General features: G+C 38.0%; 2 protein-coding genes across 2 annotated transcripts; one reads left to right on the top strand and one right to left on the bottom strand.

Moving 5' to 3' along the window:
• Positions 1-546: 546 nt before the first annotated feature.
• Positions 547-3,176, bottom strand: rbm12ba (RNA binding motif protein 12Ba). Its single transcript, XM_082149433.1, has 2 exons — positions 3,040-3,176; positions 547-2,831 (listed from the first exon to the last, which is right to left on the bottom strand). The coding sequence occupies exon 2, from the start codon at positions 2,799-2,801 to the stop codon at positions 1,239-1,241; it is 1,563 nt and encodes a 520-aa protein (XP_082005559.1). The 5' UTR covers positions 2,802-2,831; positions 3,040-3,176; the 3' UTR covers positions 547-1,238.
• Positions 3,177-3,256: 80 nt separating this feature from the next.
• Positions 3,257-20,712, top strand: tmem67 (transmembrane protein 67). Its single transcript, XM_082149184.1, has 28 exons — positions 3,257-3,467; positions 3,811-3,899; positions 3,991-4,081; positions 4,161-4,260; positions 4,355-4,424; positions 4,525-4,596; positions 4,697-4,759; positions 5,973-6,127; positions 6,769-6,877; positions 6,959-7,045; positions 10,572-10,637; positions 11,102-11,258; positions 11,348-11,471; positions 12,191-12,296; positions 12,898-12,954; positions 13,063-13,161; positions 13,239-13,337; positions 15,473-15,559; positions 15,680-15,779; positions 15,915-16,054; positions 16,173-16,313; positions 16,409-16,489; positions 16,636-16,752; positions 16,831-16,947; positions 18,881-18,985; positions 19,082-19,184; positions 20,173-20,315; positions 20,410-20,712. Exons 1-28 carry the CDS (start codon positions 3,275-3,277, stop codon positions 20,488-20,490), a joined length of 2,952 nt encoding a protein of 983 aa, XP_082005310.1. The 5' UTR covers positions 3,257-3,274; the 3' UTR covers positions 20,491-20,712.
• The last annotated feature ends 5,121 nt before the right edge of the window (positions 20,713-25,833 follow it).

Here is a 25,833-nt window from a genome sequence, read left to right as displayed (position 1 = left end):
TAAATATTTATGTAGACCACTTTTCATTGATTCTCATCTCATTTTCCCTTTATGCAGTGCAGTGCAAATGGCATTGCGTATATGAAATTGCATCATGTCGCGTTTCCATTACCCATGCAAATTGAGATGGAAAACTCCCCAATGGAAACGCATCAATTTTACAAAAACTCCCATAAATGGCAAAAAAAAAAATCACAAATGAGGTGGTTTTTCAGGCAATTAAAAAAAGTTTTTGCGCATTTACAGGTCACCTGACATTGATGGCGGACAGAAGATGAGACAGAGTTCTTCATTAAACTCATAAAAGACAAGTATTATGAGAATACTGGATTCTAAACAACAAAGAAATGCCACAATATTTTACAACCTTGAAGCAGATAGGAGGGAGAAACGCCTCATATGCACAGCTCCCAAGTCTAAGCGGCTTTCCTTGCCATTAATGCTTGGATAACACACCGACATCTTCGATTAAAAATAATGGTTAGTGCGGTGGCTGAGATATAATTTAAAATATACATTTTTATTGACAAATTAGAGACTGAAAAATTGTCTGAAGCTGCTTGTGCAAGTTTAATTGCAATATAACATCAAAATGTCAAATTAAATACAAATTTATCAAGTCACGAAGCCAGAAACAACTCAAAGTGGTTTCTGTTTTAGAAATAGGAATGTATAGAAATGGCAAATCAAAATACTGGCTACCATACAGACATGGTCAGAAACCCTTTTAAACATCTTGTCTGTAATACATTTCTGATAAACTTAAAATATATACAGTCTAACCGAATGACTCAAAAACGAAATTTTAATATGCAATACAAGATATCTGGGATATATCCGTATTTAATTGAAGCCAGTAAGCTGTGTGTTCAGCAGCAACAACTGAGTGGGAAAAAAAGCAACAAGTGCAAAAGTTTTAAATGTGGAACTATACAGACATTATTTAAGCACTTGGAGTAGTCCTTAATACTTTGGCAACCATTGTATGAAAAATATTGAGGTCTTTTTTTGAGTATGCTCCTTCCATGTGGTACTCAAAATCTTGACTGAGCATCTTCAATTGTTGTACCCATAATATTGCTTGAGCTCATTGATTGCCAGAGTTCCAAATTTCTACAGCATTTGGCAGGAGAAAGCTTGTTATAAATCTTCAAATGTATGAATTGTCCTCATTAACATAGATTTTACACCACTGCTGGTCTCTGAAGGTGCTGAAAACATCTCACATCTCCAGTTGTTCAACTTGTGCCAAGTATCTTCTCCATCTGTTGACGTGTGATGCAAGTGAGTAGAATTTTTGCGCCCATAAAATGCTTGCCATGAAGACTCTGGGCTTGTCTGGCGACTTCCTCACATCCAAACTGCACGATGGCTTCCCCAATGCCATTGCCCTGGCTGTCCACAAGCAATATGATTGCATTTTCAGAGATGTTAAAGCGCATGAAAAAATCTCTCACCTCTTGTTTCCTGATATCTGCAGGAAAATTGCGTGCATATATACACGACATGGGTAAATGTATCTTTCCATAAGGCGTTGGCCTCCAGACAATACATCGGTTTCTGCTGACTATGGCAAGTATTTCTTCTTTAGTAATGGATGACACTTCAATGTTTTTTAAGCCAACAGTAGTGCCATTCATGTTCAGAGCTGAGGCGTGGTCTTCTGCATGCTCAAAGGTAATGAACGCAGTGCTTGTCCTCTCTCCCCACTTGTTTAATAAATGTTTTATTCTATGGTTTGGGATTGCTTGACAGCCGAAAATCTTCTTGATCTCCGTCTTGGTTATATTCCTTGAAAGATTATTGACAATAACAGATTGTTCAGTTTGAGGGGATGGAAAGTTTCGGCAGAATTTTTTAGGAGATCCTGGGGAGGGCTGTTCTTCTGCATTTCTTTTGGTTAAGAAACCTCTAATTGCATTTCTATCTGCGTTGACCTCTTTTTGCTCTGATAAAGTGTGAGGCTTGATGTTTTGCATGCAATTTTTTGACTGCTCCACGGCTTCGGTCCACATCTTCTCATGGGCAAATCTGACCTCAACATTGAATTCTTTGAATTTTCTGTGGCTGTATTTCAGCCCTTCCTCTGCATCTGCAAAACTAGCCAGCTTTGCCATACCGCACCAGCCCAGTTCCAGTCGAACTTTCGTAATGACCTCCAACACTGGCAGTCCCCGTAGGAACTGGTAGATCTCTTGTTTGGCAACAGAGTCAGGAAATCCATAAAGCCGAAGGTACCCTGGCTTACAGATATTGAGGTTTTCTCCTCTGCTTTTCTGCTCCTTAGATGCCAAGTCATAAGCAAGACTATGCTGAGCATCCGTATTTGTTTGGTTGTCAGTTGTAGAATGATTGTGTATTTTTGGAACATTTTGGTTGATATCTTCAAGCGTTTGGTGGGCCGGACTTTGGCAATTCACTTTGTTGTCTGAATGCGGTCCGTGAATAGCAGCCATTAGACTAAGCAAAAGAGCTGCATTGGTGTCCGATGGCGATGATGGCACTATTTTGGTCTCAACTGTCGACTTTGGTTTCCTCAATCTCGACTCCATTATTCTCTTTAACTCAGCCAGACTGCTGATATGTAATGAAATAGAGGAGCCTCTGAGGAGTCTTCCAGAGTAGCGCATGGCTAGTTGGCCTTCTCTCTCTGTATTAAAAATAATGAAAGCTTCACCCATCGCACCACCGATGATATGAACACCACCCTCAGGTATGTGCAAGCCATGGAAAAATCTGCGAATATCTTCAGATCCTGCCTCTGTGTTTAAACCTTGCAAACGCAGAACCACTATTGTCATGATCAAATTCTTCTCACAAACCACTGAGATCTGTTTTATAAAAAAAAAAGAGGCAAAAAGCAAACATTTTAGATATGTTTCTTGAATATAAAAACACACACACACAAACTATGTACAAACTACTGTTTTCTCCTTTTTGTTCAAAACTTCCAAAAGGGCAACAACAAAAATAATCACACCAGAAAATTCCCTTACAGCTAAAAATTCGAATCAAATGTGTCCTCAGACCCTTACTTACCGTTTGGTTTTCTTTAAAACATATACTTCAATATAAAGTGTTCCCTGCACAAAACTTTTTCTGTCACAGAAAACACGCGGTAACCTGCAAACTGCACACCACATGCGTCCGGTGAGTAACTCTCAACTTCCTCTCTGGAAGAGACTTTTAAGAGGGGCGCGGCGGCGCGCACGCAACACGCTCTCTGAGCGTAAACAGGAACATGTACGTCATCAAGCGTCATCTCTTCTGCACCATGGCGACGGGGACGCTGAGAGCTTTCGTGTGCAGTTTCTCGATCATATTCCTGATCAAATTAAACGCTTTTTCTTGCCAGCAGTTTTCTATATCTCTTCAACAGCCTTCGGATTGTGGTGCTGAAAGTTATTTTGATATTTCGAGCTTGTCTTGTGTGAAATGTGGGCCGAATCAAGTCAACAGCAAATCAGGTAACGTTAACGTTACGCGGAACGCGCGCGCAGATTAGTTTGCTTTGTTTTGACCAACCTAACCTTTAGATGATATAAGTTTTACACTAGACAGCAGTCATTTATTGATGTGTCGTCATATCTGTTGTTGATATAACCTAGATTCATACGAGTAAGCGTCTTGTCAGTGAATCAACTGCACGCGATATAAAAAATAATAAAAACGTTTGCTGCACATAACACCACAATAAACAAATAAATGCTTAAAATATAGAGGTTTATTTGTTATTATTAACCATAAATGTTTTATAACATGCTTAATTGTAAAGCAGCTTGTACGATCATGTGTATTTCTGCCATATAGGACTGATATGTGAGTGTCAGACTGGTTTCAGGGTGCTGGTCAGTAATGGGGCGTCCATCACGTGCCAGCAGTGTCCTGATGCCAATCAGGTACTGTAATGAATTGAATTAGGTATTGATATTGTTATTGTATTAATTATATTAAGAATACCAATACTATTTTACAATAATATGATTACAGGGGGTTACTCAGGATGGGTTTGGATGTATCCGTTGTCCTGGAAGTGTAGGGGTGAATGGCAAGTGCCAGTGTCCTGAGGGAAGCGTGCTGGGTAGGTAAACAGTGCACAGTTTTAGGTAAAAGTTGCTGTATTGTTTTATAATTGCATGGTATCTAATTGTATTTGTCAGTGGAGAGAGATGGGAATGGGAACCCATTAAATGAAGCGCGATGTGAAGCATGTAATGCAACAGAGCCTGCTTTTTCGGCCCCAGATACAACAGGCAAAAGGTAAAGCTGCCATTCCTATCAATGGCACTGGGTTTTCATGTTGATCTTCATGCATAAAAAGTGATTCATTTTGTTCGGACATGCGTATGCTTAGGTGTGTGAGATGTGAGGAGTCATTCATCAACTCATCTCAGTCGTGTGTTTGCGGGACATCAAACGTGCTGGTGAGAATCTGGTGCATTTGTTTAAATTTATGTATAGCCTATGTTTATGCGATGCATTTAGAGTGATGAGAATTGAGAAAGTTATGCTTTCATCACACAGGCAGGAGGAATGTGCTTCCCTTCAAACAGTTTGCCTACCTCTATTGCCTCAAATGTCATCTTTGGCCAACTGGTAAGAGTCCAAAGTTAACATTATGAATTGTGTTTGTGTACTGTTGTTAGTGTGCTGGGGTTCATTGTTTTAAAGTGTAATGCGTGTTTGTGTTCCACAGACCCTCTCTCTCCCATCAGCATGGTTTTCAAGCTTCATGTATTCTTCAGCAGCTGCCTGTTTGGTAAGTTTCTACACACACATGCATTTTTTATTCCTGTATTTCAATTACTTTTGTTTTATTTGTTGGTTCTATAACAGCTGAAATAAACCTGATTTGCAATGCGGGTTGAATAACTTTGATTACAACTGTATATATTTTCATATCCTCCAGCCCTAAAACTTGTACAGTTTTTGTTAGTGTTAAAAAAAAAAAATCCAATCATACAGAATATAAGAAGGTAGCCTAAATATTTAATTGATGAGTTGTCAATACAATATAACAATACAATATATAGGGTATGATTTTACCCCAAAATTCAATATATTTACACAAAATGATAACTGCAAATCCACGTTTCGCTGCCTGGAGTCGCTGCCGCTGTGTTTCAGTAAATTGTAGCGATCCATTTGCTTCTCTTTTCTGTAGCTTTCGGCACAATATTCCTAGTCTGTAAAAATATACCTCAGATTTCTTGTCAAATATATTTGTACAGTCAATCTCAAAGCTATTTCCTGTTTTAGATGTGTTTTGTGTGTTTTTCACGTCATTCACACTGAAAACCAACTCTGCCACTCAGTAGGCGTAACAGCAGTCACTCCGGCCGATGATTAGCCTACTTCACGTGCATATTATGACCTTTTACAAAGTCTTGATTTGGTTTTTGGGGTCTACTAGAATAGATTTTCATGCTTGAATGTTGAAAAAACAACACAATTATTTTTCACATATTTGACATTGTTGCGGTCTGTCTGTAACACTCTGTTTAGTTCCCGTCTCTGTGAAGCCCCTCCTTCCGAAAAGTGCAATGTGCTGCTCTGATTTCTCAGCTGGATCAGTGTGTTGACCAAATGTCACACCCCTTACCATAACCGCGAGTTTCAACACACTGCTAAGGCAACTCAACCAGGGCTCATGCCTTTTTTTGCGTATGCCTTAGGTGGGAATTATTTAAATTAGGAATATTGTGACGTGTATGTTCCTGTAAGAAAACTCAAAACTCCAATCCTGGCTTTTCAGAGAGTTCAGAGCACAGTGCTTACTGATATAGGCTAGAGAATAGCTCCCTTTGAAGTGGACTTTGTGCTTTGTAACATTGCAGAACTTTTTCATGCTCAAACAGCAAAATTACACACTAAAGAAAGATGAAAATGTAAAAAAGCATAATAGTTCCTCTTTAAATGTTTATATGCCTAACTTCTGAACATATATACGTTTTGTTTACTTTGTTCTGTAGTTGTTCTCTAACAGGACAGCATGTCAGTCTCTGGGCAACATGTGTGTGATGAACATGCACTCCTCCAGCACCATCAACAATGATGCCTGTGGCCTCTACAACACAATCTACAGAGCAACAGCTGCTCAGGGCAGCAGCCAGGACATCTCCTACTGGTAATACATATACAGTTATTGTATTGTACTTTACTATTCACTACTATTGGACCATAGAGAGAGCTAGAGAGCTGATAATCCCAGAGAATCTCCCTGTTTAACAAAAATATACATCATTTATACTGTTGGCATACAACATAAAACAAGATAATTCTGTCCCACTGGTTCGTACACATTTATTAACTTGCTATTTTGACATTTCTGATTTCCTCTTAATCTTTCGATTGATTTGCACTAACGGCTTCTTTGGATTCATGTCACACTCACATATGTGTGAGGGGTGTGGTAAATGAACTCGGCCCATCTTAGACTTTTTTCTTAGACTTTTTGGCATTTGCACAAAATTACCGTTAATAAGATCTGTAATCAACCATAGGAGATACGTCATGTGCAACATAAACTGCATCTGTTATATACTTAAATACAGTGTGATTCATTCAAGATCAACTGCTTTATGACTGAGATTAGATGTGAGAAGAACTGAATTGATCTGATATTACATCAGTTACATATTACGGCTACTTGCATCATGATACTTAAGAAGTATCTCTGTCTGTAATGTATTTAAATTCACATCAAATGGGTAGAAAAACCCAGTGTGCTCGTATTTTTGATTTTCATAGACAATGTTGTGACTGTAGGAGGACAAACCTGCCTTGGCTATACTATGGAGAACAGCTTGGGTTGGCATCACGAGTTCTACAGAATGAACCACTTCCTGTTGGATTCAGCTTTAAAGGGGCACAAAAGGTAAGCACTGTGGACATCTAAACATATTTTAAGCATAAACTTACATGTTGTCATTTTCACAAACCTTCTTCCCACTTTCAGAACACTAACATCGAGCTGCGGGCTGCTGTTTACTCAGTGCGTGGGGAGTTTATGAGATGGGAGAGCGTCGGTGGAGGAAACCTGCAGGTAGGCAGGCAAGACCAATTTCTGGGGTCGGGTTACGAAACATTTTTAAGAATAAAATTATGCTTAATTTCTAAAAAAAATTCTAACTTAAGAAGTTAGAAAGCCTGTCATTTTCTTCTTAAGGGTGAGATCGAATCTCAGTCTGGATTCGGGTGTTCAGCAGGTTCAGATAATAGGTATACTCTGGCACTTGTTTAAGAGAGGTTATGAATCACCACACATTCCATGGTTTCGTTTTAATAACAAAGTACAGAATAAAAAATCAACATAACCAGTCTTCCTGTGGATTTTTCGCTGAAAAAAATGTCAAAATGAAACTAGCAGAACCTTGCAACAGACAGCGATGATATTTTTTTTTTACTGACTGAATCTGCGCTTTAAACGAATCAGTGTAATTAATGATTAAATGACCCATCACTTGCTTCTTTCTTGAATGAATCAGCCGTTTGAACAAATCGGTTGAATGAATGACTACCTCAACTCATTAATTAAGACAGCGACTTGCTACCACCTACTGGCGGTTTTAGTTTCATATTTAAAATTAGCATGGCTCCGCCCTCCTACGTACTTCTGCTAAATTTTCATTTTCCTTCAGTACTCCCTCTGGGTTTGCGGTATATTCGTGGGTTTTCTCTGGCCAAATTTTTGCCGGTCCAGTCAGTAAACAGAGGGAGTGGCTGAGAACAATGATGTTGAGGTTGTGTGCTAGTTCGCGTTTGGTTATGGCAGATCCAGAGTGGCTCTGAGCAGATCCAATAGTTTTAAACTTCAACAGAGTACCTGCCTTCAAGGAAGTTAACGCTTGTCAATGGAGAGTGGCCAGACTCTCTGTACAAATGAAATATACGAGAGTCTGGTAGGACCAGGCTAATTTAAAATACCCTTTAATTAAAAAGTTCAAATTAGAAATAATTTCATATTTAAATATTAAAAAAAATAAAAAAAATCTCATAGCATTATTTATGCAATTTTAAATGCTGCGTAAATATATTAATGCCACTTCTGATGCCGCTTCTGTGTCACCTCTGCACTGCAAAGATGGGTTTTGTTGATAATTATTTCATTTGACTGGTAGGTAACAGCCCTATACTGTTATTATTCTAATATAATTTAATGTGAATGTTAGAATTTGACATAAAAGGTGATGAATACATCTAACACGTGTTGTGGCCAATTCACGATCTTTGGTTGAGGTCTTCAATGTTTGGTTCAGGTCTCATAAGAAATGTTTCTGAGTCGAAGTTTCAGGTCTCAGAAGAATTAACTTTATTGACAAGCAACAAAGTGAGAAGCCGGCTGGCCATCCGGACATCCAATTTTACAATGGTTTTCTTTCAGATCTTATACCTTTTTTCTCATCCCTTGGTGTCCAATTTCCTCACTTGGTGTACAATTAGCGTTAACATAGTTATCTTTTTCTCACGTAGCCACGATTAGAAACACCTGCATTAATGTCCAATTTCTATTGGTGGCCATACTGGCGCATGCGCTTTTTAGATATGATTTCATATTTGTTTTTTTGGGTACTTTTCCACTCTCATCCTGCACAACCTTTCACCCAGTTTTTATCCTGTCCTCATACAACCTTTTTCCCAGTTCTTATCCTCACATACACTTTTGACAGGTTCAGTGTTTCCCATCATTTTGTCCCCTTTGACCTGTTCTCTCTATTTCCCGTATTTTCAGGCCTCCCATATTTTAGGCCTAGTATCCCTAATATTCATGCATTTAGATTGGACCCATGTATGAGACAGATGAAATTCTCCAACACATGTTTAGAAAAATCCCCTTTTATAGGTAAAAATGCCCCTGGAAATAATAAATAAAAATGTTAATTTCTGTCACTGCTGTGAACTGACCACCGCATAGAATGAATAATATGAATATCTTTGTGAGTCAGCTGTCAACAACAGGCCTAAACCAGCCATGGTACCAGCACAAAAACACATTATAATCATCAAAACTTTGGAAATATTGTGATATAATTTCAATATTGCACACCCCTAATGTACAGTATTAATTTTTATTTCTTCAGGTCTTAAAAAGCCTTAAATTTGACTTTAAAAAGTATGCAGCAACCCTGATAACAGAAATACGAGAAATCTTCACAAGTTTAGGCCTTGAACAATCAGAAGTTTCACATTTTATACTCTTCAGAGTTACAGGGTTTCCCTTAACTACAGCATTCAGCAAAACGGTCATTTTAGGCCCCCCGAGTTCCTATAACTGTGTATACAAGTTCCCCTTTTTCTGGTTCCTTGAAGATGAAAGCTCGTTGCCATAACTGAACTAGATCCGCTGATCTCTTCTTGCCTGCAGCAACGTTTTTCACTCTTTAAACAATTTTCACAGTGAAGAAAAGGTTATATATGTCTTGGTCTTCACTTTGATCTATATGCACTAAAAGCTATTACGGATGTCTGCAGCTTTGCAAGCTCTGTTTTTTACAGCAACTATATGTATGTATCAACACTTGACAGGGCTGCATGTTGCTTCCATTTCTAACAGACAGAGCTGAGGTCCTTCCTTAGTGGAAAGGAGGTCAATTCTCTCCGTTTATCTTCGCATTTCATATTTAAACAAATTTCCTCACCATGCTTTTCCCCAATTAACTGTTTTATTCATCAGTCTTTTATTTAATCTCTCTTGTTTCCTAATTATTCGTATCATCTCTCTTTCTTTGGAGATGATTTCCTTCTGATGAGGATTTTCCCTTCCTCCGTCTTCGTTCCTTCTTTGCCTTTTTTTTTTTGTCTATACAAAAAGTATCACAGAATGCTCCCATGCGTCACGTGTCGTATATTCCAAGTGTTCTGAGAGTATATGAGATGAAATTTAATGTATTATTTTACTAAAATCCTGACCATGGCTATTGGTCTTCAATGCACGGCTACAAGACGCCCACGTTCTTGTGACTCTGTTAGCGACACAGTTCACTCTGTCTCGTCCAGAAAAAGCACACAAGTTGTGAGAAATCAAGAAATACAAAACTGAAGACCATCGGCCAAAGTCAGGATTTTCGTAAAAAAAAAAGTATTATTTTTAAATATTATATTATTACTTGTGGTCCATAAAAGAAAGAGGGGCACACGGCATTAAAACAACACCAAGGTGAGTAATTTATGAATTTTTTTGGGGGTGAACTTACTATCCCTTTTGAGAAAATATTTGAGAATGTCTTAATAGTTTTTCAAGAATTGCACTAAATTCTGCATACATGTAATGGAAGTTGCAATAGTCTTTTCTTCCATATTGTGATGTATATCTGAGTGAAACTGCTTTTTAACAAGAAAAAAGGTTGTCCCACAGTATTTATTGTAAATATTATTTATTTATAATAAATACTAAATATTCCATGAAAATAAGATATTTTGATTTCAAGATGACTATCTTTCTTACTAACTCCTTAGAATTTCTCTTGATAAGATTTTCATGAACCTGGCCCCTCTTTGTGAAAGCTTATAACAAAACAACTGGAATTGAAAAGTATTGTGAGATACAGAGTTGCTTCATTTATCTTCTATAGCTCTGTCCAGACACCCTTACCAGTCAACAGTCCGCCTTCACGTTTGGGACAGCCTACAAGCAGAGTGTGAGTCTCAATTATCTTCTGTGTAATCCATGGATGTTTCTCATTTCTTATTTATGCATCCTCATTTGCTTCCTTTTCTGGCGTTTTGGTTATTTAGGAAATTCCTAATAAATAATTATAAAGCAAGATGCCCTGTTGAAATGTTTGGTTTAAACTGCAAGGATAAAACATAAATTAAAATTGTTGTGACATGGTAAAGGGGGAGGAGGAATTGTATGTGCGTCAGGTTTTTGACAAGAAAGACCTCTGCATAAGATACACCTGTGCGTCCTCGCTTATAGCTCCTCTGGAAGCTTCCTCGCTCCTCATTAAGAAATTAAGTATCAATTTGAGTATTGAGAAGCACTCCACATGTGTCCAGCCATATTGTATTTAGCAATTTGTTCTACTTTATTGTATTCATGCATGTTTTTATTTTCAGCTGAATATGTGTATGTGTGTTAATGACTTTTTTCTTTCCTTAGTGTGTGCTTTCTGTGTCAGAGCTCTTGATTGGTTATCCAGAGCCTGTGTTCTATGACGTGTTCCTGGTCATTCAGAAGGCACAGAAAGACAAGCGTCTTCTTGCAGTGCCTCTCCTAAATGTCAACCAGCAGTTTAATGGCCAGTTCACTAATCAGGGTACAACATACAAACACATTGTTTGATCAAACACTATCATATGTGAAGACCTTGCTGCTGTATCACCATGCTGACTTCTCCTGTGTCAGGATCTAACATGAATAACTGGTACCTGACCCGGAGGCTGATGCTTGTGGACACGTTGAGTGGAAGGGAAAACTCTTTGAGTTCTTCACCCAGAGCCATACGTGTGGCCTCTAATATTAAGATCGGGTAAATACTACGCACTCCCAAACACATAAATCGCACATTAGGGCTTTTCACAGTCATTCTAACACCCAGGTAAATTGTATCCTGGGTTATCTTGCTTCACATTTAACATTACTCATAATTTACCCAGTGTTAACAATTAATCCTTGATATAAACTGACGTTTCTCAAAGTACAATCCTAAACCCTGGGTTAACGTCATTTTTCGCATATTTGCGGTGATATTGTTACTTATTGAACGAACGCAACGCAGCAAACAATATTTTTATATAAAGGCTCTAGAATTGTGCATCCACATATTGCACATTGCCGGCTGTACTATAATTTTTCTAAATGGACTTTTCGGACTATAAAGTAAGAATGAAAAGGTCTCTTCTTTACTCTTGCTGACACGTTTTCCATCGCTGTTCTACATTCTATCAAACGCTGAAACGACTGTTTATAATATACAACGCACAGTGTTTCCGTGACTGTCCAAAGCACATGAATATAAGACAACTAGTCGTAACGTTCTAACGCCACACCATTTCACACTGTACATGTTTGGCCCTGCAATTCAGGGTTAGGAGCAGGGTTTCACAGCCCTGGGTAAAAAGTGGTGCTAACCACACTTTTAAAACGTTCCTTTACCCTGGCTTAGAACGACTATAACCTGTGCTTAAGCACAGTGTGAAAGCCCTATAGTTCGAGATCTCACTAAGCTTGATGTCCTGCACTGAACAGATTTCAACTGGTGCCGAATACACAGAAGGGACTGGTCTACCCCCCTCTGATGACCGTGGCCTACTCGGATATACTCGTCACTGACCCCAGCACACAGACTGTTACTGTAAGTCTACTGCATGCCTTTATATGTAATCCCTTTGGCCAGCGGACCATTGAACTTTTCTGATAGGGTGTTTGCAGAAAATAAAGCATAAGAAAATATAATAAATAGTAATAGTCAAGTCACCTTTATTTAGATAGAGCTTTATACAATACAGATTGTTTCAAAGCAGCTTTACAGTGATAATGATGCATTTCGACTGTTGTTCAGTTGAAGTCAGTTCAGTGTTGATTCAGTTCTGTTGTAAAGATCATCAATTATTGAATAAGTTAATTTAATCTATAAAGCAGTTCTGCAAAAAATGATGTCATCGTCCAGTTCAGTTCTCATTCAATAGGATCAGTACAGTCAGATCAATAATATTGCTGAATATTCATGTGTTTTTTTATAGTAAATACATTGACTAAATTTGACGTTATTATTACCATTGTGCTTTCTAAACTCAGGTCTGAAATCATGATAAATAATCACTAATTATTTTATTCTGTTGACAGACAAGATACAAAACACAGTAAAAACTTAATAACAGTTTTAATATTTTACACATTTTTAACTGTTATATGACCAGCCAGACAGGTTCATTTCTGTTTTTTTGTATGTGCAGGTGTCATTCTCTCTTGAGTATACAATGGACCAGGAGGAAGCTCGGATCAAAACTGATGTGAGTATGAACAGGCACTGAAAGTCAGTCTTCTGTTTTATGTTGGCCAGGATGTTCTGGTGTATTTTGTAATGCTGTTTGTTTATTTAAATGTGGATTCATATCCAGATTGCTCTTGGTGTGCTGGGAGGGGTGGCTGTTGTCCATTCTTTATTGAAGACCGCAAGCTGGAAAAGAAGAATTGCATCTCCTCTCATTGACCTACAGGTAAGGACTCCCATTCAGACGTGATAATAAACACAATGCTAAACATGTATTCATAATAATGTCCCTTTCTATTTCAGACAATTATAAAGTTTCTGTTGTTCTATGCTGGTGACCTGGCAAATGTTTTCTTCATCATCACTGTTGGAACTGGCCTCTACTGGCTCATATTCTTTAAGGTTTGCATTTGTCATGTCTGTGGATGGTGCTGTCTAGTCTATTATGAATATGATTAAGCCTTACATGAATCTTTTTTTCCTTTTTCTTTCTTTTTCTGTTCCTCTCATTATTTTCCAGACATTGGAGGCAAGTCTGTCACTTTTTCTGTTGTTAATGTAGTCTCAGCCACTTCTCAAATATTAGTTTAGTGTCTTTGTTTCTGTGATTTTCTTCCACTGTTCTATCAAATGAGATTTTTTTCTTCTTCTAGGATGTGCTGTTTACATACTCATTATTTTTATATGGAGCTCTTTAGGTCTAAAGGCCTGTTCACATCAAGACAGTTGTGCAATTTTGTGTTTCTGACACCCGCTTGTCATGTATAAGGAAGTCAAACAGAATGTACATATTTTCAAACAGCCATTCAGAAATATGTATTCACTATAGTGTATTCATTATTATCGCTCAGCAAACTACGGTACTCTGTTCGTGAGCACCACCAATCGTAGTTTAACTGCAGTGTCTCTGGGCATGTGACCAAAAGCATTAATTTTATTGGTTGGCCAGTAAGTTGAAAACCCAATGCTTACATTTAAAAGTGTAATCTGGCTTTAAAAAAAAAAAAAATTAATCCTGCCATCATCTGTGCGCAATGAATCTTGGGATAGTCTGGGCCGCAAAGGATCCATGCGTTGTATCCTTTGTGGCCCGGGTGTAGGGGAATTTATTGTTAAGACCCGAGGAGCACCCTTCTGAAACCTAAAATGACAAAATGGGATACCATACAGTCTCATGGACTTAATGGACACGCGTATGTGGCAGCCATTGTCCAGGAGACCAAAAGTGCATGTGAAGTGTCCCATTTCGTGAGCGAATCTTTTTAGCCAATTCTTTTCAATCAATGGGTTCACAAATAACATCAAATGGTTCATTTGTGAATTCGACTGATCCAGAAGATTAAACTTGCAGCAAGCGAGTCAAGTGAACAATAAACACTTGATGATTTGGTCTTGGTCCGATTCCGATACGTTTTGTGGTCTGCACCGACTCGTGTAGGGACGCTTCAGATTCTAGAGAGCATTTGATTGGACAGAAAATCTAATGAAAGCTGAAGTGCTGCCGAGTGATGTCATCAAAATCACTGATCCATATTGGCGGAAGTGAGAGACTGTAAGTTTTGAACACTTATATCTTCAAAATACAAATTGTGTCATTGTTTTGGAGCACACTAGCGTATACTGTAGGTAACCTTAAGGCTAACATATTCATACTAAAAGCCAAAAAAAGACTTTAAGTCTCATAAGCTTGAAGAAGTCATTCAAATAGTTTAATATTTCGAAGGATAAATATTGATTAACACTTGATTCCAAACAACTCAAAATGATATACATTAAAGGGTCAGTGGATTTAAGAATTCACCTCTTCACAGGAAACAAAGCACGCATTTCAAGGCCGCATTTGAGGGAGCCTTCGAAAAGCAGCGTTCACACTAGGCTTTGAGCATGCATTATTTCTACTGACACTGCAGCAGTCGTAATATGACATCTCACTGTACAGCGTCTTTTTCCAAAAATAATTCAACATATAATACATCCAAAATATAAAAATACACAATCTACTCCACTTTACTCCACCAAACATGAATTTTGGACCGTCGCGAAATTCACATGAGCTTGAATTTCTTAAATCTCCAGCATTCGCATGCGTATGAATGGAAGTCAATGGAGTGAAAAGTGTAGTGTGACAAACCCTTAAAAGAATATGTCGCTTTGACGGCTTGCGAAGGTTCGCGTTGGTCTGAACCGATGCATTAAATAAAAACGTTTATTGCACAGACTTTTTGCAATAAACTTTTTCTTGGTATGAACAGGCCTTAAAGGGATAGTTCACTAAAAAATGTAAATTGTGTCATCACATACTCAACCTCGTGTTGTTCTAAACCTGTCTGGGTTTCTCTGTTCTGTTGAACACAAAAGAAGATATTTTGAAGAATGTCGGTAACCAAACAGTTGACGGACCGCATTGACTTCCATAGTATATATTTTTTTCCCACTATGGAAGTCAATGGGGTCCATCAACTGTTTGGTGAGAGAACTATCCCTTTAATATAGAATTCAAGACATATAAAAACAAGGCTTTTTTTGTATATCTCCAGGCCCAGCTATTTGTGTCTGTGTTGCTGCCATTACCAGCTCAGGAGGAGCGTTTTGTTGTTTATGTTGGTTGTGCCTTTGCATTGAAGGTGAGTTCAAATATGTACATCAGCTTATACACTACTACAGTTTGCATAATTAAAGTAATACTGTCTTTTCTCTCCTTTCCCTTTCTTCCCAGCTTAACCCAAGTCTTGTTTTTGTTACAGACGGTACAATTTCTTCATAAGCTCTTTGTTCAGCTATCTGTGGATATTTTCTTCATAGACTGGGAAAGACCTCGTGGTAAATCCAGTAAACACGTGGAGGGTAATTACATTGTTCCTCTAATGTGTTTTTCAAATACACGTTCCATTATACCTATATAAACTCTACACTTTTAATCCTTTTTAAAATTTATTTTTATTATAAATATTCTATATTAATGGGTTGTAATGTGCTCAGGGTCTGGCGAAGCAAAAAGTCAAGCATCTCCTGTCAGTATCTGGAGAACATATTTTGTGGCCAATGAGTGGAATGAGATTCAGACCGTTCGCAAGATCAACCCCACTTTTCAAGTCATCGCTGTGCTCTTTTTTCTAGAGGTGAGTCCAACATCTCTGATCTACAGTTTGCCTAAAAAGCTTATTCTCAAACTGGCCACTCAGATTATGCCACTTTGTTAAGGATTGTGTTAACAAATAATGAATATTGTGCTTGCAGGTGGTGGGCTTCTCAAATTTGGCTCTAAGAGACCCCTCGTCCAACCTGCGTCGAGCTCCTGAGGCATACACACCTTCATACAGCCTCATACTCCGCTACGGTGTGGCTTCTGCTATGTGGCTCTGCATTGGCTTAATGCAGGTAAAAAACATATACTTAAAGACAAGCAGTCTGTCTCTTTTTGTGTGTCACCTGGGATATTTCACACATTTCTTTTTTGTATCATATTACTTTAGATGATATTCTTCACAGTATTCCATGAGCGCTTTGTTGAAGACAAGATTCGCCAGTTTGTAGATTTGTGCTCAATCAGCAATGTAAGTATCAGGCAAAAAAAACCTTCTTTGCAGTTGAACAGATAGACTATAATTCATAGCCAAGAAATGTACAATTTTAGACTATATCATACGTAATGGTTTGATGTTGCTTTTTTCCTTTGAATGTATGTATATATGTCTGTTAGGTCTCAGTGCTGCTGCTGTCTCATCGATGTTTTGGCTACTACATCCATGGACGTTCTGTTCATGGTCATGCTGACACTAACATGGATGAAATGAATACAAACCTGAAGAGAGAGGCGGTAAGATGGATTTTGAGTCTTCTTACATTTTAAATAGAAGGATGTATGGGAGACTTATTTTATATGTATGTGTTTTAGGACAATCTGTGTGGCCAAAGGGGACTTTTGCCAAACTCTGACACTCAGACATTTCAGATTTCAATAACCAACCGCCTGCGAACTCAATATGACCGGATAATTGAGCCAATCAACAGGGTATAAACACAACTGCATACACTTTTATATATACTTGTATATTTACTTTGATTACTTATATACTTTTATTTACTTGCATATGACTATTTATGAATAATTTTTACTTTTGAAGACATTACATTTATGCAATTGGCAGATGCTTTTATCCAAAGCTAAGCCCTATTCAGATAGGAGTAGTTTTCTAAACGACTTTGAGTTACAATTCTTATCACTCGACGTCTGTGATTTAATGTACTGGTTCCAATGGGACTAAAATCTCTGTGTTCATTACAGAGTGTTTGTTTTCTAGACGTGGGCATTACAGAAGGTCATGTGCTGTGCTGTGCGTGCGTGCGTGCAGTAGTACGTCATATGTGACCCTGGACCACAAAACATGGAGCACATGGAGCAATTTTATGAAATTGAGATTTATACATCATATGAAGGCTGAATAAATAAGCTTTCAATTGATGCATGGTTTGTTAGGATAGGACAATAATTGGCCGAGATACAACTATTTGAAATCTGGAATCTGAGGGTGCAAAAAAAATCGAAACATTGAGAAAATTGCCTTTAAAGTTGTCCATTTATTTTCGCGATTGTGCTGCATTCACTCTCAAAAATAAATGTTTCATATATTTACATTTGGAAATTTACTAAATATCTTAATGGAACATGATCTTCACTTAATATCCTAATGATTTTTGACCCATACAATGTATTGTTGGCTATTGCCACAAATATACCCGTGCGACATTTTACTGGTTTTGTGATCCAGGGTCACATATAGTATGACGGATATGTCTTTTAATTTATTATTTGTTAATATAATTTTAATTTAAACCCTATTTAAGTAAACTTCACAAGTTTATTGCAGTGGCTGTTCATAATAAACCTACATACGTGAGCAGAGAAATCTAGAGAAGTATGTTACTCTTACCTGACACTAATATTTAAATGGGCAGTCTTCGCAGATTCCGCGATTTGGATTTATTGATTGTATGTGTTATTTTTTCGTCTGATACCATCCATATTGAAACTAAATGAAAGTGTAACGTCACCAGCTGGAGTGCCCTTGAGAACCACCAGAGGGCACTCCACACCAGACTCTCCTATTCACTCACTAACTACATTTCCCATAACTCACTGCCCGGACTCATCATCTCTGATTGCATTCACCTGTGTCTCTTCACCTGTGTCTCATCACCCTGTTAGTCTCAACCTATTTATACCATGTTCACTCATTCACACACTGCGAAGTTTTGTTTGTGTTACACTGCATCTCTGAGCGTTTTTCCCTGGTTTTCTTGTTTCTTGGTTTTTTGGATATCTTGCCTTGTTCCCTGGATTACTCTCTTGCCTCTGGTCCCTGCCTGTTTTGTTGGTTTGTTTATTTGTTTGTTTGGACTGCTTACCTGTGTTTCGACCATTGCCTGTTTATTGGATTTCGTCTTTGGATTACCCCTCATTAAAGCTGCATTTGGATCTCTACCTTCGTGTCTCGGAGCAGTTCGTAACAGAAAGCATGCCAAAGATTAGGTTGCTCGGGTAGGTCAAAAAACACATAAGGAGAAGTGGTAAGATAATATAATATAATATTAGCAATCACAGACATTCGCATTCGGACGGGATTAAATTTCTCAGAGGACCACTGAGTTCGCTGAAAAACAGTAGGTAATTTGCTCTGTAATTTTTACTGAGGTGTTGTGAGAAAATCACAAAGTACGACTGTGAGAAATTAATTTCTATAACGTCCCCCTGGAACACTAGTCCCATCCGAATAGGGCTTTACATTGCATTGAAAGTATACATACTATCAGTTCCTGTATTCCCTGGGAATCAAACCCAAGACATTGACGTTGTTAGCGTTAAGCTCTACAGTTTGAGCTACTAAGTATACTCTCACACAAATCTCTCTCAGTAAGGGTGGTTAACAATGTCTCTACCCCTACAGAGAAATGGTCCCTCAAGGTTGGTGGATGCTTCAGCCAATCCATGTGAGCAGAGCACAAAAGCGTACCATACAATGAACCGATTCCTGGGCTCTGTCATCGATCACGTGAGGATTGTATTTCATTGATACTTGTGATTTTCCTGTAGTATATTGCGGTTTGTTGGTGTTTTGATATGCTCATTCTGAATGCTATATTCTCAGGCACACCGTGAGATGGATTACATCGTGAAAGATAAGCTGCTGTTTGAGAGATTCATCGGTATGGAGTTTATAGAGCCACTGGATAAAAGCATCTTTTATAATGGTAAAAACACTATGATGATCATATGCACACATAATAAATCCCAGTTGTTGGGAATTTACAGTTAAAGACCCAAGGACCAGACATGATGAATGAAGATCAGGAGTTAGAAGTGCAGTTAATTGAAGACAGGAGTCAGAATTCTAATAAATTGAAAACATTTTTTTACTAAAGATAGTTTGCAGTTTCGTCAGGCAGAAGTCAACTTCAAGACTCACAAGGAGTTTGTAGGCCGCCCCCCCCGTACATTAAATTCTCCACCACAATTATACCTTACACCTACGTCATTACTTCAGATTGAATGATTCTGATTGGCTAAGAAATAGATAAACATAGTAAATTTCCACACATGGACTGATAGGCACTCGCACATCTCCATAGTCTGACTCTGTACGGCTAACACCCGGACCCTGAGTTAGTGGGTGGCCCTTCGAGGTCATGAGAATGTGTCTAGGCTCCAGCATATCGAAATAAATAAGTCTGTAACAAAGAATACTAGTACACATACAGATACACAGCTTCTTCAAGGTTGGAGTTAGTTGAACTCTACTCAAAACGGGAAACTTTCCCAAAATATTCAGATAACATGTTCTTTCTCTCAGTGAGAGGTTCGTTCAGACAATATTCCATTACTATTCTCTAGTATTTGAGTATCGAAAAGTTGAATTTAATGCTTTAATTAAGAAGTGGTCATGAATACAACAGGTGAAGTAACCACAATGACCTTGGCTGCCTAGGTCAGCTAGAAGAGTAGATACTTCTCTCAAAAATATGGAGAGAGCACATTCCATTAAACTGACTTATAATTCTATAACTACATAAATCTCATAAGCTTAAAGAAGTCAGTCAAATCATTTAATATGTAAAAGGAAAAATATTGATTAGTACCTTGATTGTTACACTCATTGAAGCGGCAGTGGATTTCCAGAATCCACTCCCTTCCCAGTCATTAGTGTTCTGAGTAAATATCTTTGTGTTTATCTTCCTTCAGATGATTCTCACTCATTCGCTGATGTCCTCTTTTATGGTAATGAGGCTGTGCTGTTGATTTTTGACACTCTCTTTTTCTGTGTGGTGGATCTGGGCAGTCAGAACTTCGTTCTCGCAGCTGTGTTAACATACCTCCAGCAACTGGTTAGTACATGTGGATATGTTAATAGGCTGGTTGGTTTCATTCGATTGTTTTGAGGTGATGATTAAAATGAAGCTTTAATATGCTCTCCTTTAGGTCTTCAGAGTAATCCGAAATGGAATGGGCCGCAGGAACCTAGCCAGCAAAACTCTGGTTGACAAAAGATTTCTCATCTAGTTCCTCTGCTTTTCTATCTGCTTTCTGTTATTGTAATGGTGATTGTGTTTTATGCCATCGCAGCCTTCAGGTTTCTTCTACAGACTTTTGTATTTTTTTGCAGAAAATTTTTATTTGGGCAAGATTTTTTTGTACTTTCAAAGCCAAGACATTTGGGGGTTTGATGTATCAATGTTTTTATATGTAAATATTTTTGATCAATTAAATCATTACTTGGTTTTACATGGTGTCCTTCCTGAGTAAATCTGAGATATAATAGATTGCTTCAAGTTTTAGTAGCTCAGCACACAGTCTGAAGTTCTTCAGAGCACACAAGGCAGACACATAGTGATGACTTGTAAGTGTTCCTCTTGTTAGTTCTGAATACATGGTTCTCTTGGAAATTATGTATGTCTGCAAATTGTTTTTGATACTTGTGCAAAATTGATTCTAAGGCCCCAGCGAGGATCGAACTCGCGACCCCTGGTTTACAAGACCAGTGCTCTAACCACTGAGCTATGGAGCCAGACCTGTTTTGGTACTGTCCTCATTACTATTTGAAAAGTACACAAGAACACCTTGCTTGGCACTTCAAAGGGTGTGTCCAACATTTCCCTGTAGCTTTGATTGTTTAAAGTTTAGGAGGAATGACAAACAGATGACTCATTTGTCACAAATTACATCTCTCTATCTGCATTAACTTTGTTTGTCCGATCGCACATATATTTACAATGACATGGCAGTGATGACGTGATCAGAACTGTACCGAAACAGCACAAAGACCCGAAGTCCACAAGAGGCCCAAATTTAAGACCCTGGCCGGGACCATAAAATAAGAGATCTGTCATTGTGGCACCAGCATGTCTGACCTAACTGGTTATTCCTCCAAGGATGCTTGCATCAACTGAGAAAAAGCCCACTCTAACATTGTCACCTGTTGGTGAACCAAGACAAATGGGTCAGAAGTCGGCACATCCCAACTATCACAAGGATAAATCATGGGTTAAGAAAAAGGAGGGTGATTCCCTCCCAAGACAGAGAGCTTAAACAGACTCCCTTTTGTGACCCTCTTTTAACCTTATCCTGGAACACAGGACAGAAACAACTATGAATGGCACAGAGACTGAATTAACATATCAAGACGCGTCAGTTCATTCCAAAAACAATGATATAAATACAATTATTAATTCCCTTTGAGCTTAAGTTATAGAAAGTTATAGAAATTTCAGATAAGAAAGTTGGTCATATCATTGTTTGTCTCCAGCTTGCAGTAATTAAGATGTTTCCAAGTTTGTTTGCACTCACATATAGTGTGAAGTTCTTCACCTCAGAGTCTTTCCCAGTGTTGAACGTTTATCAGATCTGTTTGATTGATTTTGTTCTATTAGATTGACAGCCATTTATGTCTGCAAACTCATTTTGATACTGGCTCAAAAGTGTTGGGGGGTAACAGCTTAAGGACCCAAAACCAGATATGATGAAAGAAGACCAAGAGTCGTGAGGTTCAATCAAATAGAGAAAAATTTGCTGAAGAATAGTTTGCAGTTTCATCGGTAGAGCCAGCGTCAGGGTCTCATGAGGAGGTCGCAGGCCAGACTCTACCTTACACAAAATCTCACACCAGTTATACCCTTTCCAAGGGTATGAATTACATCATTGCTTACAGGTTAGCTACTTCTGATTGGCGAAGAGTCCATAAAATCAAAAACACATCTTCACACATGGATAGATATGAGAGTATACCACCGTTAGTAGATTGTTGTCGTCCGATTCCTAGATTTAGTCCTGGGGATGACCTCGGAGATCGTGGAAACGCGTCTCTGGGTCTGTTGTTGCATACCGAAGTGTACCATAACTCCAGGACCTAAACAGGACCTGCACAGAACATCCAACGCACACACAAAGCACAAGGGAATCACAGTTTCCTCAAGGTTGGAGAGGGCCTGAGCTCACTCATCAGGACAGACTACCAAAACATACTGATAAAACATTCCCTCCTCAGGAAGAAGTACAGATAATGTTCACTTTAATCATTAGAGAAATACACATAAAATAAGTACAATTCTGTAAATCAAATCAGCTAAGTCATGTATTTGACCCCTGGAACCTTAACTAGTCAGCTAGAAAAGATATATAGTCTACACATGGTGAGGGTCTTCTCCAGACCCGAATTCTTCTTGTAGCTGTTTTCCACTACAAAGAGCCTGTTCTCTCAAGGCCCTCTTTCAGGTCAACAAAGAATAGTCACAAACATCAGAGTGCACCTATAAAGAAGCTGGTTAAACACTCACAGCAACATGTGGTTAAAAGTATATGTGAATCATTCATGGAATATAAAAAATTATTATATAAATGCTTCTTCTTGATTAGTAATTTTTATAGGAATAATGTAAGCACTCAGAAGGATATATATATATTGAAGAGACAAGGGATTCTGACCCCAAGGATTCTTGATTGCTCAGGCCGTAACGAGGATCGAATTCGTGACCCCAAGGCCAGTGTTGTAACAACTGAGCCTCAACTGTTTATTTCCTATCCCTATCTGTATCTGTAAGGGGTGTGTCGATCTTTTGTATGAGTTTGTGTTATTTACATTTGACTATCAACCCAGTACTATATGGTAGGTCTAGTGTGCCAAAAGGTCACTAATAGTAATTCACAAGTATAGTTTCTTTGCTTAGTTGCAGCCTGTATTGTGTTTGTTTTGTTTGATTGGTCAAGACACTGACACTGGTGTGAGCACAAATATAGTTATCTTTAGCTATCTTTATAGTTATCCCTCATGTATTTTAGAAGACTTCTTGCATTCTGCAGATGTTGTGCCAAACCACACGGATTATGTTCAAAATCGGCATTATCATTCTTATCCTTTCCATTCGCTTCATAGCTTCATTTTTTAAATCGTATTTGTGTGCTGCACTAAGTGCTCCCGTGAAATGTAGACTGAGATAAAATAATAGGGGAGACACATTTAAAATGCATGTTAATGGAATGCGTCTCGGCTGTCCACTTGTGATACACACTCATAGATTAAAGATTGCACAGTCAAAAAAAAGATGTTTACTGGTAACATTAACAGAGAAAATAAATAGGGTCAATGTTGATGTCAAGCTGACTTAAAAAGTTAAATTGATTTGCTATGCAATTTTCTTTTCTTTTTATAATCACCCAGCCGTGGTGATGGAGAAAATTCATACACTCTTAAAAAGAAAGTAATTTCTTCCGTGAAGAACCTTTAATGTCAAAATGTTCTTTATAGTTGAAAAAGGGTTAATTGGATTATTACAATTTTTACACTAAGATTTTTTTCTTTCTTTTAAGAACTGTTAACTGAAATGTTCTTTTGGGAACCCAAAATGTGTCTTCTATGACATCACTGTGAAATCTCCCTTTAGAAACAGAGTGTGTATACACAAATTCAAAACTTTGGGGTCATTAGGATTTTTTAAATGTTTAAAGTTATGCTCACCAAGATTGTGAAATACTATCATTTAAAATTACTGTTTTCTATTTTAATATATTTTAAAATGAAATGTTTTCCTTTAATGGCAAAGCTGAATTTTCAGCATCATAACAAGTCTTAAGTGTCACATGATCCTTCAGAAATCATTCTAATATGCTGCTTTGTTGCTCAGCAAAACATTTCCTATTATCATCAATGTTGAAAACAGTTGTGCAGCTTAATATTTCGCTTTACATCATTATGCGATCTGACCAGATTGGGGAAGGGCCACATAAATAAAGTAGGTTGAGATATGAGCAATCTAAAATAGGTGTCTAGGTCACCTGATAAAATCATTGGTGTGACATTGCCACTACACTAACTAGTGATTTATTTTACTGTTGCAACCAATTGTGTCTGTTTTGTTTGATGAGTCAAGACATTTCCCTTCAGCTTTAGGAAATGGCCACATTTGACCTCTCAGGATGGATGATGAACAGATTATTATCAGTGATGCTTCTCAACCTTTGTTTTTTTCTGATCCTGAGCAAGTTTGAGTTTACAGACTATAGCAACTCTAGGATGAGCTTTGAAGAACCTAACAGATAACTAAGCAATCCACATCTGAAGAACAGACCCCTGCTTGGTTCCTTCTTATTGCATCTGTAAACTTACTTTGATAACTACTCAAAAGTGTCCTTCAAATGTCTTTCAGGCCCCAGCGAGGATCGAACTCGCGACCCCTGGTTTACAAGACCAGTGCTCTAACCACTGAGCTATGGAGCCAGACCTGTTCTGGTACTGTCCTCATTACCATTTGAAAGGTAATGACACTCTGTATGTGTTTGTAAGGGGTGTGTCTATTAGCATTGTATTATTATTCCTAAACAAACAGTGAATAGATTGCTCAGAATGACACATAACTTTTGTTGTTTAAAAAATGACATTTACTGATGCAGTGAGATCCAGGCAGGCAAAGCAGTTTGATGGAAATCATTTTATTTCATTAAATGAAGAATACAAATTTAACAAAATGTATAATCAGTAATGAATAAATTATATGTGAATAAATGTCAACCTTTTAATAATTTACTACAATGTTGAAATAAAGACATTTAAATTACAACTACTTGTAGCAGAGAGCAAGAGGAAAAAGTAAGAAACCACAGATCAGATGGTTTCTCACCTAGTTTGGGAATAATAATACAATGCTAATAGACACACCCCTTACAAACACATACAGAGTGTCATTACCTTTCAAATGGTAATGAGGACAGTACCAGAACAGGTCTGGCTCCATAGCTCAGTGGTTAGAGCACTGGTCTTGTAAACCAGGGGTCGCGAGTTCGATCCTCGCTGGGGCCTGAAAGACATCTGAAGGACACTTTTGAGTAGTTATCAAAGTAAGTTTACAGATGCAATAAAAAAGAACCAAGCAGGGGCCTGTTCTTCGGATGTGGATTGCTTAGTTATCTGTTAGGTTCTTCAAAGCTCATCCTAGAGTTGCTATAGTCTGTAAACTCAAACTTGCTCAGGATCAGAAAAAAACAAAGGTTGAGAAGCATCACTGATAATAATCTGTTCATCATCCATCCTGAGAGGTCAAATGTGGCCATTTCCTAAAGCTGCAGGGAAATGTCTTGACTCATCAAACAAAACAGACACAATTGGTTGCAACAGTAAAATAAATCACTAGTTAGTGTAGTGGCAATGTCACACCAATGATTTTATCAGGTGTCCTACACCTATTTTAGATTGCTCATATCTCAACCTACTTTATTTATGTGGCCCTTCCCCAATCTGGTCAGATCGCATAATGATGTAAAGCGAAATATTAAGCTGCACAACTGTTTTCAACATTGATGATAATAGGAAATGTTTTGCTGAGCAACAAAGCAGCATATTAGAATGATTTCTGAAGG

Source organism: Leuciscus leuciscus, assembly GCF_965113295.1.
Source record: "Leuciscus leuciscus genome assembly, chromosome: 20".
Lineage (NCBI taxonomy): Eukaryota > Metazoa > Chordata > Actinopteri > Cypriniformes > Leuciscidae > Leuciscus > Leuciscus leuciscus.
This window is presented reverse-complemented; position numbering and strand designations above follow the sequence as displayed.

Coding starts and splice junctions, on each gene's coding strand:
- rbm12ba (XM_082149433.1), bottom strand. CDS start 2,801: ATGACAATAGTGGTTCTGCGTTTGCAAGGTTTAAACACAGAGGCAGGA.
- tmem67 (XM_082149184.1), top strand. CDS start 3,275: ATGGCGACGGGGACGCTGAGAGCTTTCGTGTGCAGTTTCTCGATCATA. Junction 3,900..3,990: donor AGTGTCCTGATGCCAATCAG/GTACTGTAATGA, acceptor ATATGATTACAG/GGGGTTACTCAGGATGGGTT. Junction 6,878..6,958: donor GCTTTAAAGGGGCACAAAAG/GTAAGCACTGTG, acceptor TCCCACTTTCAG/AACACTAACATCGAGCTGCG.